General features: G+C 37.6%; 1 protein-coding gene across 11 annotated transcripts in view; it reads left to right on the top strand.

Annotated features, from left to right (window-relative positions):
• ralgapa2 (Ral GTPase activating protein catalytic subunit alpha 2) overlaps positions 1–16646 on the top strand; it is a 185014-nt gene extending 168368 nt beyond the window's left edge. For 7 of the 11 annotated variants that reach the window (XM_079632530.1, XM_079632532.1, XM_079632538.1 and 4 more), the window contains 2 exons: positions 4018–4142; positions 8275–10302. In XM_079632530.1, the coding sequence (XP_079488656.1) occupies positions 4018–4142; positions 8275–8501 (352 nt within the window). In that variant the 3' untranslated portion in view covers positions 8502–10302. Of the gene's footprint in view, positions 1–4017; positions 4143–8274; positions 10303–12193; positions 12231–14650 lie in introns of those variants that run through there. The other 4 variants (XM_079632531.1, XM_079632539.1, XM_079632533.1 and 1 more) reach the window with 2 other exon arrangements.
• The last annotated feature ends 1462 nt before the right edge of the window (positions 16647–18108 follow it).

The raw sequence follows: 18108 nt of genomic DNA, 5'->3' as shown, positions 1-18108 counted from the left end.
TTTTTTCTCCAAAGTGGATTTGCTTCATCTGTTTTTCCCTCTCTGTTGTAACAGCAGCGCTATTGTACTTTTTGTTTACACACTTTTTTGTATCCCCTTTATCCCTTTCTCCCATCTACGCACAATCTGACCTGTGCTTGAATGAGGTCGTCACATTATTTTACAATTCAGGGGGATGTTAAATTTGCCCTTTTGACACCACATCCCGTTTCCAGCTCTTTCTAAAATATTTTGTGTAGAGGGTTCTGGGTGCGTGAAACTTCGGGAGTCGTGTTCTTACGATTGATGGGTTTGGAAATTCCCACTACGTTTCGTTTCCATCAGACTGGAGAGTTTTTCCATCACAGGTGCTGAAATGGTGACTTAAATTACAATCACGTTGGGAAATCCCTAAACTTCAGATAACTTTCTTCTCATCGACTACTTCATATAGGTTCCCGCTCGCCTGCGGAAAACACAGAATGCTCCCGTGTTTGTTTTTCTCTCAACATTAGCATTCTGGAACAGTGTCATCTAAAAGACCTCAGTCTGTGCAAACATTCAGCATGTTTCCTCTACGTTCAGATCTCCCTGCTTCCGACAGAGACGAGCGCTTGGACGGCGTCACTGTTCTCTGCTTTATTGAATTAGTCCATGTCACCGTCATCCAGCCCTCAGGAACCCACCTCATGCACTCAAAGGAACAACCTGTGCCACAACAATTACAGAGACCGAGACAGAGATGTGGTGGTGCACAAATCATAAATCTGTCAGTAAAAGCAGCTTGATGGTTTTGACTTCTACACTGTAAAAAATATCTTCAAAGATTATTGGAGATTTACAAGAAACTTTCAGGTTTAATTCAATGTATTACTTTGCCATTTCTTTGTAATTTGTGAAATTTACCAGCAGTTTCTGAGTGAAAATAGCTTCTACACCACTTTTTTTTTTGTAGTTAGTTGTCTACACCGTTCTTTATACTATAATATCAAGCATACAAGGAACAATAAAGCACAAATCCTCTTTCTAAAGACCAGCGTGCATTTATGTAAACAGCTGCCGGAGCAGTATCACGTAAATCTGAGGTGTGCCAGAACTGATGCGAAGCCGCAAACATCGCTCAGGCGCAGATGAATGTATGATATGTAACGTGCTGTGACTGCTGCATAAATTCGTTCAATAGATGGGAGGTTAGGATGTTTTTTTGTTTTTTTCATCCTCAGGAAGTGGCCGATGGCAGCAGTGACTCTGGCTGAGGTCAATATTTGTTTTAGGAATCTCAATAGCTGAGCCACGCTTAAGTCATCTGCATCTCTGATAATGGCACGCCATATGGCTCTGTTGACCTAGTGGGATCGGGCTTATTATCCCTTATTCTCATTCCTCTCTTCCCCTCCCTCCCTCTGTCCTCTGTTTCACGCACATACACTTTTCTTTCGCACCCATTACTTAATGTGCTTTACATCTCAGTTGTGTTTTCAGTACTCGCTGTTATTCATCTTTAGTTTTCTTCCCTGATGAACCATAAAGGCACTTTACCGTGTTTCAGTAGCAATTTTCAGATTGGATGTGTGTATGCATGCTGTATTTAGCAGATCGTTTTGATTCCAGAGATCAGTTTTATTTCGAAGGCTAAGCTATATTGTGCATAAGGTTTTTCTTTCTAATACAAAGGCTCTGTCATATAATGTTGTTTCCATACCAGTGAAACCTTTAATTTTTAGATAACACCCCTGTAATACTCAGATTTGTACGTACACATTCATGCCGTCTGTTGCTGATCATTTTGAGTCGGTTTTATTTCGAGGCTAAGCTATAAGTTTTTCACCCAGATCCGCGCGCCCCCTCCCTTCCCGCTGTGTGCTTTGAGCAGCAAGCATGCAGAAGTGAAGCCCTCAGGCTCAGGTGCTTGTCAGCATTGGGTTCAGTCGGACCTTTTCAACAATTTGTCACGGTTGCCTCAGCTCCTGCTGCGCCGGCACGTGGCACACACACACACACACACACACACACTGGTGTGGCGTAGCCAGCGTGGTCATGATGGAGTGCAAAGGCCTTGGCAACAGCCTAGCGCCTGGCGGAATAAGCAGCCTCCCTAATGAGATGGGAATGGCATCAGTCGGGCCCTCCAGAATTTCAGCAGGCAGGCATGTGCCTCCACTCCTCAACCTATTCATTACACATTAGAGCACACACACACACACATACATATAAATACAGCAATGCACACTGATTGTATACGTGTATTCGTTGTTGAGTGCTTGGCAGGCTTGTGTTGGTGTGTATGTGGACGTCAGGGCAGAAACACCTGCTCATGCGTTTGTTTGGACGGTTAACGGACTGTCGCTGTAACTGAACAGGCCACGCTCACCATGTGTGTGTGTTACGACTGCAGTGCAAATGGCTTCAGTAGATTTGATTTGTTTCGTCTGCCGTTGTACCAGTGGCCAAGCTATTTGCTCTGAAATGCCAAGTGGAATGTGCCGGATCCTGAAGCTAAATTGTAATTAAAGAAAAATGTAATAACTTATTTTTGTCCTTTTTCTAAAAGTCTTCCGCTTCATCTCCTTTTTAATTTACTTCCCTTGATTATTTTAGCTGCCTGTGCAAGGGGGAAAAAGAAAACTCGTTTACTCAGCGCTGTTACTTAACATGTGTGACTTTCTTTCTTCTGTGGAACACAAAAGGAGAAGTTTAGCATTATGTTCACACTGCTGCTGCCCATGAAGAAAATAATACACTTTCACCAAGACAAGTACATTATAATACACTCTATGAACCACTAACAAATGTGAGGTCTTTTTTTGGGGAGATTTTTTGTAAATGTATTTTATTTAGATCAGAACTTTTTCATTGTTAGAAAAACAAATGCTGTTCTTTCGAACTTTCTATGTACCAAAATCTCTTTAAAAAATATAATGGTTTCCACAAATATATTCTCATTGGAATGACTGGATTTCGCCTGTGAAATTTTGCATTTCGTAGCTTTCGAATGATTTCTAAAGGATCGCTGAAAACTGGACATCACAGGAGTAAATTACATTGGTAACACTTTATAAAAAGTATACTTACAAATCATTTGCAAACTATTAGTTTATAGTTAATTAATAGTTTATATAGTGTAGTCTCCATATTAATAGGCTATGTACAAATAGTGATTTCTTCATGCAATTAACAAATTATTATTGTTTAATTAGCTCATATGTAAAGAGTTAGATGATGCTTTGTTAACAACCGTAAATAGTACTTACTTTACATTAGCTCACAGAAAATCAGAAAATGTCATTAATGAAGTGCTTTAAACCAAGCTTTGTTGGACATTAATTGCATTAGTATTAAGTGTTCCTTATTTTTTTACAAATGCATTAAGCACAAACATACATACATTTTTCCATGTGTTATGTGGACTTTCCATAGAAATATATATATATATATATATATATATATATTTTTAATACTGTGCAGACTGCATATTCTATCCACTAACCCTACTGATGCATTTAGGGCTTGCAGAGTATGTGTATGTATACATACAGTACTAACATATTGACAGCATTGTTTTTTATGTTTGTTTGTTTGTTTTTAAAGTGGTTATGTTTAGCTTTGGGGATAAGGTTTTTTACTGGGGTTTTTTATTTATTTATTGTTATTAAATAAATGCAGATTTGGTGAGCACAAGAGACATCTTTTAAAAATGCATATGTCTACTGTTAGATCTCAAAAAGCTTCCTTGCACTTTTGCATATTCAGACTTGGTTGGCAACAAAACTCGTGAGAACCAGTTGCATTTGCATCATTGGCATAAAAATGATGCAAACATCTTGATTCCCCGTTTTTGAATATGCATGCATACATTTTAGTGTTCCTCACACAACATTTCTAAATGACTTTGTGATGATTTCATGAATCACTTTTTAGATGCTCACAGGAACTCTTTTTCTGTGCTGTTGTTCTGATATTTCCCTTTTCACTGTCCAGTCGTTGTTCCTGTGATGTTCTTCTGTCATGTGAATGTAATTTTCCTTGATGGGCCGTCAGTTATGAGGAGAGAGCTCTCTACCTGGAGGCCATCATTCAGAACCACAAGGAGAACATGACCTTCGAGGACTTTGCTGCCCAGGTCTTCTCTCCTTCCCCCAGCTACTGGCCAACGGGAGGAGCAGGTGAGACCCCGCCTCTAGACTTTCATTTCCCTTTTTTTAATGATTGGTACTGTACTAACCCAGAACCTAAACCTAACAACTTAACCCATGTTAAATACACGTAAGGAATAGTTTTGCTTAAAAAAATGAAAATTGTATCATAATTTACTCAAGTTGTTCCAAACCAGTATGCATTTCTTTCTTCTGTTGAACACAAAGGAAGATATTTTGAAGAATATGAGTAACCAGACAGTTGATGACTTCCATAGTATTTATTTTTCTAACTATGGAAGTCAATGGGGTCCATAAATGATGACATAATTTTCATTTTTAAGTGAACTATTCCTTTAACTTATTTTAGTCAGTACTTTCTTGCGTAAGTAAACTGTAAGTGCACACACTGCACAATAAAGTGCAGTTTTCATTTTGCTGTCCTCCGTATTACCCCCCACCCACCCCTAGAATGGATAGATTGTCTGGTACGGCGTCTTATTGCATTTCACATGTGTTGTAAGACTTTGGATGTGGGTAATGCACAGGTCTCGATGAAAGCATGAGGTCCCCGCACTGACCGTACAGGCTCGACATTTTATGACTGCAAAAATAAAATCAATACAGCCCATGGTTGTGAAAGCAGTATGTCAAACCACAATCGCACTGCTGAACAGCTTAATGAATTACACACCTGAAAAGCAGAAATTGATGTGGGCATAATTCTATTTAAAGAACCAGGCTGTCACGGAAATGAATCTAATCTTAACAAGTCACGGACATATCTGAAGTGAACATGTCTATATAGTTTTCGAAAAGTTACATTTATGTAGTTGTAGCTTTTTTTTAGTACTTCAGCTTAAACCAAACGAAAATGAGATGTTGCAACTGAAATGAAATAAGTTGATAAAATTATTTTTTATATTTTATTTTGTTTTATTTCAGTTAATGTTTATGTTTTTTCTAGGGCTGTCAAAAGATTAATCGCGATTAATCGCATCCAAAATAAAAGTTTGTGTTTACATAATATATGTGTGTGTGTACTGTGTATAATTATTTATATATATAAAAACACACACAATCATGTATATATTTAAGAAAAATTGGTTATATTTATATATAAAATATTTATATATATAATATAAATTATTTAAATGTATATACAGTATATAAATGCAATTATTCCTTAAATATATACATGAATGTGTGTGTATTTATACATCATAATTCTACACAGTATACACACATATTATGTAAACAACTCAAACTTTTATTTTGGATGTGATTAATCACGATTAATCGTTTGACAGCCCTAGTTTTTTCACGTAATGAAAATGTTTTTTATGGTTTTAGGTTTAGTTCATGATAGTAACCCTGTCTCATATACTAGTCACGACTTTCCCTTTTTCATTAAAAAACAAACAAACATTGAATCTTAATTTTTGTCCGTTTTTCAGGATTTAGAATTTTATTTTTTATTTTTTTTACATTTACAGAATGACAAAAGCGGTTGTGTTAGTTTGTCTGGACATGTAGTGCAGTAGTTTGCAGAGTTTATTTACTTGTCTTTGTTATTTAAATAGTTGTTTAATATGTGCACGCTGTTCTTGGAGTGGATGGTAATTTCCCCCGGCCCTGAATGCAGCAGGTCCGGTGTGTGGAGTGCACTGTACAGGACTCCTTCTTTTCCATCATTTTGCAGAATAATCCTCTGAAAGTTTTGATTTTCTATAGCGACACCCATTTATTTCCTAGAAAGGCGTTGAAAATCGCTATGGTGACCTCTATTGACTCGAGACAAAAGCTGCATACAGAGCGGCTCACAGACACACCCACTGAACCCAGAGAGAGAGAGGGAGAGAGGGAGACCGACCCTATTAGACACTTCAAACTCCATCTCTTAATTTCTCTTCTTTTGCATCTCAGGGTTTCTTGTTGTGCCTCCATCAAACACATCAGAAACTGCTTTCCCAGATTGTCGTTCTCTCTTTTTTCTTCTCTCGCCTTTCTCTTTTGTTCTAATTACTGTCTCATGTTCATTCCTTTCTGTGGATAATCTGAGTTGTCGTGCCTGTTTCTTTTCTTTTCTTGTTTCTTCTGTTTGTGTCGCCAAAACCAAATGACAAATTCAATATTTATTTACTAATTAACTCTTAAAGTAATAATATACCCATACAATGTAGGAGAAAAGAGGCCATTCTGTGTATGCATACAAGACATGCAAGCTCTGTTCCCAAGCCTAGAGATCTGTCCAGTTTAAAAGCATTTCAGAGACATCAGCGCTTCATAGCAAAGGCTGGTACACCATCATTTTGATTTGAATTCTTGATTCTGATTGGTTGACAGACATTATAAGGTGTGCACTTATTTTTCAGTAAACATACAGCTGTGAAGTTACGCTTCATCAAATTATGTGACTTATTAATTATGCATAATTATGCTGCCTTCTAGATGCGTTGTTTTAGGCTTGTGTCCTGCAGAAAAGGCAGTGATGTCTGCTTTCCATAGATAAGCTCAGGAGGACAAAACATCCTCCAGAATGGCAGATTAGTCAAAAGAAAAGTTGATAGTAAATATATCATTCAGTGTTGAAAAGAAGCAATACATAAAGTTTAATCTAACTGAAAATTGCCTATTTTTATCTACATACACATCATGCCTTCAGAGGAATAGCTTTATAATCAGTGATGTCATGTGATGCACTTTTAGTGTGTTTCCTATAGTTGATGCCCTTCTGAACCATTTTATTTTCCTCATCCATCTGAAATAATATTATTTAATTTCTAATTTTATTCCGATATTTTTCTAACCATGTATATACTTAGTTGAAGTAAAACTAATGTTGTAGTACCGGTAATTATATACTCTTAATTATTTACACTTATGGATTTCCTTTGAAAATAAAGTTGAGACATAACACTAGCATTCAAAGGTTTGGGGTTAGTAAGATTTTTTTTTATGTTTTTGAAAGATCTCTTCTGCTCATCAAGGCTGCATTTGTTTTATAATGCAATATTGTGAAATATTATTACAGTTTAAAATAACTGTTTTCTATGTGAATATATTTTCAAATGTAATTTATTCCTGTGATGCAAAGCTGCATTTTCAGCATCATTACTCCAGTGTCACATGATCCTTCAGAAATCACTCTAATATGATGATTTGATGCTCAACAAACATTTCTGATTATTATCAATGTTGAAAAAAGTTGTGCTGCTTCATTTTTTTTGTGAAAAACATAAGTTTTTTCATTATTCTTTGTTTAATAGACAGTTAAAAAGAACAATGTTTATTTAAAACCAAAATCTTTACTGTCACTTTTGATCAAAATAATTTAATTTAATGCATCCTTGCTTAATAAAAATATCCTGAAAAATAAAGTTTTGCATTTTTTAACATTAATAATAATAAATATTTATCTGAAGGATCATGTGACACTGAAGCGCCAGTCTAATGATGTGAACATTCAGATTTGATCACAGGAATAAATCACATTTTAAAATATATTCACATATAAAACAGTTATTTTAAATTGTAATAATATTTCACAATATTGCTATTTTTCCAATAAATGCATCCTTGCTGAGCATATGAGCATAAAAAAATCGGTCCCTCTTTATATTAAGTGGCTTTAAGTACTATGTAGTTACATTGAAATTAATAATTTGATACAATGGACTTATTGTCTACATACATGGTTTTACATTGTACTTTGTACATTGTACTAATTTATGTAATTACATTTGTAATTACACTGTTGACCCTTCCCTTACAACTTAACCCACCGTTAAACTTAACCATACCAGCACACCTGTCCCTAACCTTACCCGTATTACACCTCAATAGCAGCAAAAGTGTTTTACAATAAAACATGAACACAATAAGTACATTGTACTATATATAAAGTGGGACCAAAAAATCTTACAGACCCAAACTTTAGAACGGTAGAGTAGTAATTTGTTAAATATTCTGACATGACATCTACATCATGTAGACCGCAACTACTAGACCGCTCTCTGGGTTCTGGAGCAGAGCCACAGACTCACTCACGACTCACAGATGCTTAAACTACCGTTCATCCTCATCCAGTAGGACTTTAGCTGTGGTGTGTGTGACAGTCTCATGACCTGCTCCATGTTTCACACCATCTCACCCATGACAGCAGGCAGGCGTTGGCCAGGGATGGTTTGGGACGTGGATTACCTCTGGGCCAAGCTGGACTGTAAGCCTTTCTGCCTGCTTCCTCCATTAGGCATGTGGCCCCACACAAACCTGTCTTCTTCACTCTTCTTCTCTCCGTTTTCAATATCCCCCGCATGTTCCCTTTTTATGACAGTCAATCGAGCACATCAAATTTCCTCCTTGTTTTTCCGGAACGGTTTCTTTTAAAGTGCCCCCATTATGCTTTTTTGAATATTTCCTTTTTGTGCCGTGTGTAATATAGCTGTTTGTAAGTGTAAAATGTCTGCAAAGTTTTAAAGAAGTTTTAAAGTGCACGTCAAATAAAGTTATTGTCTCCTAAAAGAATCGATTCTGAACTGTCAAAACTGTCAGCGATTCCAGTCTCTCTTCCTGCACCAATCTGTAGGTTTATAACTCATTTGCATAATGCCCGCCTATAGTTTTCATTGGCTGTCCACGAACAAAGTCTACTTTTTGAAGAGTTTTAATCGTGTCGCCGACATGTCGAGTAGACGCTGTTTTCTGCGCTGTTAAAGCACATGCTCTTCCAAAGGATGAGGACTCAAGCTCAAGTTGATACGGAAAAACTGACACCATATTTACTGTTCGTATATATCACTATGTAGCCGTTTGGTTTCCGTCATGCACAATGCCACAGTAAGCGTTCGACCAATCGCATCAGAGCAAAGCAGGCTCTCAGAAAGGAGGGGTTTAGAGAGACCAAATACTTGATCCTTGGCCGGTTTACACCTGGTCACTTCATGTGTTTTTACTGATCGGACAGTTATCTGATTTATCAAAACGATTCCATTTACACCTGGTCACATAAATGTGTTTTCACAAAACGGATATAAATCTGATCTTCAGTTCCCGCGCTATATGCAGATTTAATGGAGTTCACGTCACCGAAAGCAACAGATATGAGCTGCATTTTATTGATCATCATCAGCTAAAATGTAAAAATCTAGGAGAATAGGAGACCGCTTCATTTACTTTTAATGAAGAATGATTGTGCTGAGCGTTTGCGACTTACTTTCACTTTGATTTGTGATAGTTTGCGCGTTGGCTTGATGAAGAGATGCTCATCTGTGGCGATGTGTGTTGCAGTAGCGTCGTCATATCTGACTATAACATGATATATAGCCGCACGCTCTCACACCTTTATTGTTTAGCATTGTTGGGAGGAGTAAAATGTACATATGTGGTTTCAACAGCCAGATGCATTTACACTAGTCCAGTTTCGTCTGGTATACGGCCCAGACCTCCTCCTTGTGTGGTTTGAGCGATCGGATTTAAATCCATCTCGAATGCGTTTCGGAGAGCATTTACACCTGTTTTTTTTTTTCACAATCGATCGGATAGCTATCCGATCACAGAGAACACATGAAGTGACCAGGTGTAAACAGGCTCTAAGAGAAAAGACATGATGCTGCAATATACATTGAGAAAAAGTAAGTGTATTTTAACCCTTGAATGCATGTAAACCTGCCGTAGGAGACCTGCGAAACTAAATCAGGAACCTTTAATATAGCATAATAGGGGCACTTTAAAAAACTCAAATGTGAGTTGTACTTGTGGATCATGTGAGCTCATGGATCGGCAGAGATTTTATTATTTTATATATAAAACCGTTAGCTCTGTTCCAAAACCTAGTTCACTACCAGATAAGCAGCGATAGCTTCAAAGGCAGCGTTTAGTGTATTGGAATGGGTTTGTATTCAGATCGAGCTGTTTTTGATTATATAAGTGATCTCTCTCTCAACACTGTCTGCCGATTTATTTTTTCTAAGCTCATTGCTGTGTATTCTGGGATCTGTGAAGGATACATCATGTAATGTCGAAGTGAAGTAAAATACCGTCCTTCGATCCAAGTCCTTTTTTTTTTTCTTCAACAAGGATGCTTTCATTTGAGAAAAGTGACGGTCAATACATTGTTACAAAAGATTATAATTTTAAATAAATGCTGCACTTTTTTTAATTTTTCTGTAAAAAAAAAAATGATCACGTTTACCACAAAAAATATGAAGCAGCACAACTATTTTTAACACTGATAATAATCAGAAAATGTTCCTTGATCCTCAAATCTGCAATGTCTATGTAGGAGACTCACTAGGTTTTGGAGCAGGGCGAACTAAGTGTGGAAAGCTTAGAGATCTCATGTTGTATGCATGCAGGGTTTGGTCTGGGGCCGTTCGGTTACTCGGTTGAGTTGAGGATTGACAGGAATTGAGTATTGAGTTGTTTATTTGTTTAATATCATAGTTTATGGACAAGAGCTCTGAGATATATCAGTCTCATTACAGACGTAGGCCAGGGACTGATAACATTTACACTCTCCCTCATATAAAAACTCAGATATAGGACATTATTAACCGTGTGATCACTATTCCAGCACAAACACAGAGCGGTCATCTCTGTTCAGAAATAGCCTTGTGCTCGGGGTTTAAACCAAACACAAGTTTGATGCACATGTTTTGTCGTTTAGAAGAGCAGGTAAAGCACCTTTCTGGACTTAGATGTGTGTCATCCCACAGCTTTTCTGTTCGGTTTCCCTTTCATTCTCGGAAAACACACAGCGGGCCTGTAAACACAGTGTGAGCAGAAATGTTTCACCTTCTGCGTGTGTGTCATGATGAGCACTGTGTGTTACTGTATGTGTCAGTGATGCACTGAAATACCAGCAACCGCAAATATTGGGTGGGAAATTAACTTTATTATCGGCGAAACATGACAATAACTCGGCTTGTAAACAATGTCACGTAATGTTACATTTACATCAGAAAAGCCAATGTTGATACGCTTGTTAGTTAGTTAAAAAGCATTTTGCTAAATATATGCACTGTATTACATATTCGGTAACACTTTACAATACGGTTCATTAGTTAACTACATTGGTTAACGTTAACTAATAATGAACTGCACTTATACAGCATTTATTCATCTTTGTTAATGTTAATTTCAACATTTACTAATACTTTATAAAAATCTTGTTAACATGAGTTAATGCACTGTGAACTAACATGAACAAACAATGAACAGCTTTATTCATATGAACTAACATTAACAAAGATTAATAAATACTGTAACACATGTATTGCTCATTGTTAGTTCATGTTAGTTAATACATTAACTAATGTTTGATAAATGAACCTTATTGTAACGTGTTACCACAGATTCATTATATACGGTAGTTACTTAACCTTAACTTCATTATTTAATAAATGTTTGAATAAATATTTCATAACAATACGTTTTTTAATTGAAATGCTTATATTTTAACAACAAACTGGAGTAGAAACATAATATTATTAAGAAGTTGATATAAAAATGTGGTAACACTTTACAATAAGGTTCATTAGTTAACATTAGTTGATGTATATGAGCTAACCATGAGCAATACATTTGTGACAGCGTTTATTAATCGATGTTAATGTTAGTTAATAAAAACACAGCTGTCCATTGTTTGTTCATGTTAGTTCAGTGACTAATGTTAACAAATACAACCTTTGATTTTAATAACGTATTAGTAAATGTTGAAATTATTATTAACTAAGATTAATAGATTAAAAGAAGTATTGTTCATTCGTAGTTTGTTAACTAAGGTAGTTAACTAATGAGCCTTATTTAAAAAAGTTTTTATATGCATCTTAGATCATTTGAGTGTTGATTATTAAACAAATGCTGAAATAAACGTTGCTTTTGGAAAATTTAGTTTATTTTAGTTTGAAACATTCCTTTCAGTTCATCACTGTGTGTTATGTGTGTTTCAACATGTTGTGTTGTCCTTCCTTCACCCCTCAGGAGTAACTTCTAACACACTTTTTCCACAGCGTTCTCTCACACACACACACACACACACCCTCGTGACGTGTTGCTCTATTGTCTTCTCTCCTCTTCAGATTAAGTGTGTTACAGGTGTGAGTTCAGTCACTGAAGGTAAGAGTCTCGGTCTGAGCGGAAGCTTGCGTTCTGTCCCAGAGATCCCTCTCTCTTCCTCTCGTCTACTCCTCTTCCCCTCTTTATTCCCTCTGGAGGAGCAGCGAGGACTCAAGCGCAGTAATCGTAACACTAGCAGCATGAATGCTCTCCATCTCTCCTCCTCTCCTGCATGTCTCCGCTTTATTCCCTCTCTTCTCCTCGTCTTTGTCCTCCGGCGTGTGTGTGTTTGCCTGAGGCCACATCTGACACTAACACCTGCCCTACTGGAACATGTCTTTGTCACTTACGCTTTTGTTTGGACTGCTGGGAGCAAATGGGAATGAGGGACACTTACTTTATATAGAAATATGCCGGGATATATATTTCTCTATATATATATTATAGAGGCCAAGCAGGAAATAAGTGTATAAACAGGTATACATTTAGATTAGCAGGATGTGGATATACACGCGTTACACTGAATTACTTTCACTTCACAACTGTATTTCACAAATATATTCTTTCTTCTTTCCTTTCTTCCTTTTTCCTTCCTACCTTTCTTTCTTCCTTCCTTCATTTCCTTCTTTCTTACTTCTTTCCTTTCTTTCTTACTTACATTTCTTCCTTTCTTTCCTTCTTTCTTTCTTCCTACATTTCTTTCCTTCTTCATTCCTACCTTTCTTATTTCTTTCCTTCCTTCCTTTCCTCTCTTTCCTTCCTTTCCTTTCTTTCCTTCTTTCTTTCCCCTTTCCTTCCTTTGTTTCCTTTTTCTTTCTTCTTTCTTTATTGCTTTCTTTCCTTCTTGCCTTTCTTCTTTCCTACTTTTCTTTCTTTCTTACTTACTTATTTCCTTTCTTTCTTACTTTCATTTCTTCCTTCCTTTCTTTCTTCCTACATTTCTTTCCTTCTTCATTCCTACCTTTCTTCTTTCCTTTATTTATTCTTTCTTTCCTTTCTTTCTTCTTTCTTTCTTCATTTCTTTTCCTTCCTTTCTTTCTTTTTTCTTCTTTTCTTTCTTCTTTCTTTCTTGCTTTCTTTCCTTCCTTCCTTCCTTCTTTCCTTCCTTCCTTTCTTTCCTTCCTTCCTTCCTTCCTTCCTTCCTTCCTTCTTTCCTTCCTTCCTTCTTTCCTTCCTTCCTTCCTTTCTATCTTTCTTCTTTCTTTCCTTCTTTTCTTCATTCCTACTTTCCTTTCTTCCTTCTTTCTTTCTTTATTAATTTCTTTCCCTTTTCCTTTCTTTCTTTCCTTTTTTCTTCCTTTCTTTCTTTCCTTCTTCCTTTCTTTCTTACTTCTTTCTTTCCTTCCTTTCTTCATTCCTACTTTCCTTTCTTTCTTCATTTCTTTCCCTTTTCCTTCCTTCCTTCCTACCTACCAATATGATAACTTTTAAAATGATTATTATTATGTCTAAACTTTTGACTGTAATGAACAATATTAAGAAATATATATATATATATATATCTGTGCTGTTGAACGTTTTGACATTTCTAACTTTATCTTCTGTATGGGTGTATTTTTTTATAATAATTACTATATAATTCATTCAAATGTATTACACAATTATATACAAATGACAAATATATATATTAAAATATAATTAAATTAATGATATATTTATATATAGTTATTTTGTGTTTGGCCCCATGTAATATGTATATGCTGTCCTCACTCACGCTTTTCTTCATACAAGCAACACAGTGCACTGTTATTTTCAATGTTGAGTGCACTTGCTGAAAACACCACACATGATCTGTGCTGATGAACACAGAGACTCAGGGTTTGCATGACTGGCTTGATTCACACACCTCACTAGTTAAATCTGAAGATGATGGGATCAATCACTGTGATGAAGAGCACTGTCGGATCTCAGATCAATAAATGATGAAATCCCTCGTTCGGTCAGCAAGTGTGTGTCCTCTCTGCTGGCATCCTGAGATGGTGTGTGTGTGTGGACGAGTGGAACGGACACCACCCGCACTCGTTCACTCCTCCCCGACTCCTTTCACATGCTGAGGCTGTTGTTCTCCGCTCTCCTCCCCCTCTTTCAGAGAAGCCCTGGAGTGGAGGTCCATGTTCCCCACACCATCTGCTCTCAGAAACTTGAGATGCCCGTAAAAAAAAAAGGAAAACGGTCGAAAAGAAAGAAAATAGCCAAGCAGATGCCATCTTGACAAAGCAGGAAGCTTGTTTAATTTAGATGCTTTCTTGAGTGCCAGTGTCTCCGATCTCCAGCAGAATCCATATTTGTGTTTCCTGCAGCAGAGAGGAACTGCTTTTCACATCCAAACGCCTGAGTTTGTAGAACCACAGTAATTGGCGTTAACAGTATAAAGAGCACCATTCACATCCGTCTGCATCAGAGGGGTTTCTGCTTCAGGAATGGCATGCTATCAGCTTATTAATGTCATGTTTGCTGATGCTTGACTCCTCATTTCCCAGGTTCCCTCAGCGGCAGCACGAGCGCTGACCTCAGTGTTACTGTGATCGACTCCGGTGACCAGGTCTCTCCCACGATCCCGCGCGCATCCAAACACCGGGTGTCCGGGAAGCTCCGGCGCTCGGCCAGCGCCATCAGCAAATCCTCAAACTGAACTCTTCCTCCGGCCGAACACTGCAGCGTCCTGAAACCTGTGCTTGAATGTATTATTTGACTGGAATGTCTTTCACCTGTAACTTTTGTGTGTGTGTGTGTGTGTGTTGAAGCCTCGTAGCATTGAAAGATGCAACTGTCTTCACGATATTATGTACCTGTCGTGCAGAAAGAAAAACCAAGAGAATAATTCATGCTGAAGAAAAGGACTTTCATAGAAATGCCGCATTCAGATCTCAAATAATGCTATAAAACGTTTGAAAAACCTTGAGGCTTTAGCTAGTTTAACTCTCACTTCTCTTCATGTCAAACACTGAAACCCAAGCATTGATGAATGTGGGACACCGTCCCCGCACTGAGACGCTTTCGGCCCGTCTGAGAGAACACTGACACTCTTGAATCATGGAAAGAGAGAGCGTCAGCTTTTACTACTTTAATAACGTGTAACCAGTGACGTCTTTCAAAGCAATGAAATCATGTTTTCTTTTCTCTTTTTTTTTCTCATTATGATTACTTTTAAGCAACTGGTTTGATTGTTTTAAGGAGTTGATTTATGCAAGGTGCCGACCGGAAGAGGCTCCTGTCGTCTGTGAATCTGTCGAGGTGTAGCATGAATGTGCTTCTTAATTTGGGATTTGAACGCGTCCCGTTCCCGTCATGTGAATCTACTCTAACATTCCAACGTTTTTGCACTCTCTCTCTCTCTCTCTCTCTCTCAGTGGTGAAGATGCCGTAGTTTCTTATTTTCTTCCCTCTGTGTTTGAATGTACTGTACATTGCTTTCATTTTGATTTGGTGATATATATGTGTGTCATGTTGTATATACGGAGCGGTATCTGGCGTGTTGGAGCAGACTGGCCCGAGGAAGCGCCTCAGGTAATCCCGAACTCTGGCTGTGAATGAAGGGTCCTCACAGCGCCGCTGCTTCTCTTTGGCCAACTGGAACCAGTCTGTGGGGTTTTTCTTTGCGTTTCCCCTCCGCAACTTTAATTGATCCCACACTTCCTGGATGGAGAGCAGACGAGAGGAAGAGCCGCACGAGTCTTGCGTTTCACTGGAGTAAATTGAATGAGATTGTCTGTGTTTTGTGAGAGCTGCTTGTGTGTGATTAGATGCTGGATGGGGATCTTTTCCACCTGCTTCCCCGATTCCCACGTGCCTCTCCGAGTGCCCTTTACCATACCAGCAGCATCCCTCTCTCTCTCTCTCCATCTCGCACTCTATCTCTCTCGCTCGCCAACGCCCTACCGCCCCTCTCTGTCGCCGTAGAGACCGGCCTGGTTGCCATGGAGACCAGGTGTTACACACTGCAAGCTCCGCCCACGCTGCAACAGGACACATGTTGCACTACTTTGCCTTACCTGAACACTCGTCTTTATTGTCCTTCTTCGCCTGACACTTTCCCCCTCTCTTCCAAACGCTAAGTAACATAGGAGGCATTCTCTGAGTGCACTGAATGATAAAGCTGACGAATGTATGCAAACCGGCGGCCCGAATCCCAGATTAATCCCAGATTGATGTGGATTTTTGAAACGGGCTGAAAATACTGCAACTAGCCTGACTTCTGTTTGAGGACGATATGTTCATTGTAGACTTTGTTGTTTAGTCTTGTATATTGTGTCTCTTTCTTTTTGTTTTTGTTTTTTGAATGTTCTAAATTCTGAAGGATATAAATATAATAATGCCTGTAATATAATCTTTGTAAAAGACATTGATAAGGAAGCTTGAAGATTTCATCATGACTTGTTAACATATCAGACTGTTTTTAATAGAAAAAGTAATCGCTTTATCTTTACTAGAAATGTGAAGAAGTCGAAACATTTCATTAAATCGATTTAAAGTTCATGTTTAGATGCATTTGTTCTGTTTTATTCATTGTCTCTTGCTCTCACGACCAGTTGCCATGACGTCAGCAGTGTCCTGCACGTTTATGTTTTATTTAAACAATGTTTCTGATTATTTTAACCATTGATAGAGAAAGAGACTGGAGTAGTTTTCAGTACTGGAGTTTACACTGAAAACGTGTTGTCCTGTAAAACACACTCAAATATTATTAGTTTTAATGGCCACTTTGAAAAGGTCATTTTTTACAGTGTATTTAAAGGGATAGTTCACCCAAAAAAAGGAAAATTCTGTCTTCATTTACTCACCGTAATGTCACTCCAAACCTGTATGAGTTTCTGTTGCTGAACACAAAAGAAGATATTTTAAAGAATGCTGGTAATATATCAAACAGACTGACTTCTATAGTAGGAAAAAAATTAGGTCAATAGCTACCGTCAACCTTTTGGTTTCAAACATTCTTCTAAATATCTTCCTTTGTGTTCTGCAGAAGAAAGGACTTCATAAACTCCGTGAGGGAGTAAATGATGACAGAATTTGCATTTTTGGGTGAACTATCCCTTTAAGTAAACTACAAAACGAGTCATTAAAAATGATAAGTAAAAGCTTCCCAGTTACACCAAATAAAATGTTAGCCTAAATGTTTATTGTTGACTAACAAAAGTTATTGGACGTACTATTTGTCAACTACCCACAATTTGAATTGGCTATACCATTTAAAGAGAGAGTTCACCCAAAGATTTAAATTATCCTCATTTACTCTTCCTCATCTTGTTCCAAACCACGAAGACTTTTTTTTTTTAAATCTCAATGCTTTATATATACACACACACACACACACACACACACAATGTAAGTCATTTGGAGTCAGAATACATTTGTGTTCCAGAGAAGAAAGTAAGTATATTGTGAATATTAAACCCCTGTTTTATGCATAAAATAAGCGGTCGACTTGGGCAGCTTCTGAACTGAAGAACTGTGTTATACATCTGTCTGAAACCAGCCATGACTTTGTGAGAGAATGCGTGGACATATTGTGTGTTGGAGCGAGTGTGTGTAAGTGATGCTGGGGGTTAGAGGTTGTTGTGTTGCTGGAGCTGAGGGAATATGAGGGTAACCTGACCCTCGTCCCATCTGTGTCTCCTGCTGCTCCATACAGGTGCACACGCTCCAACACCTACAGTCATCACACACCTTTAATTACTCACTGTGTGTGTGTGAGAGAGAGAGAGAGAGAGTGCGCACTAAATCTGAACAAAACTCTTTAGGATTTCTTTTTTTTTTTTTTTTTGCATACTTGCCAATTGCAGAACACAGTGAGAGCTTTAAACATGAATGTAATGTGCAGTTATTAGTTTGCTGAAACAATCCGATGCTCAGTTTGCAAACCTCTTTAGTGATTTGTATTTAATGGCTGATAATGCATTTATTTTTTTATCTGTATCAGCTCATTTTATCTGAATCT

The sequence above is a fragment of the Phoxinus phoxinus genome (assembly GCF_949152265.1).
Source record: "Phoxinus phoxinus genome assembly, chromosome: 13".
Taxonomy (NCBI): Eukaryota; Metazoa; Chordata; class Actinopteri; order Cypriniformes; family Leuciscidae; genus Phoxinus; species Phoxinus phoxinus.
This window is presented reverse-complemented; position numbering and strand designations above follow the sequence as displayed.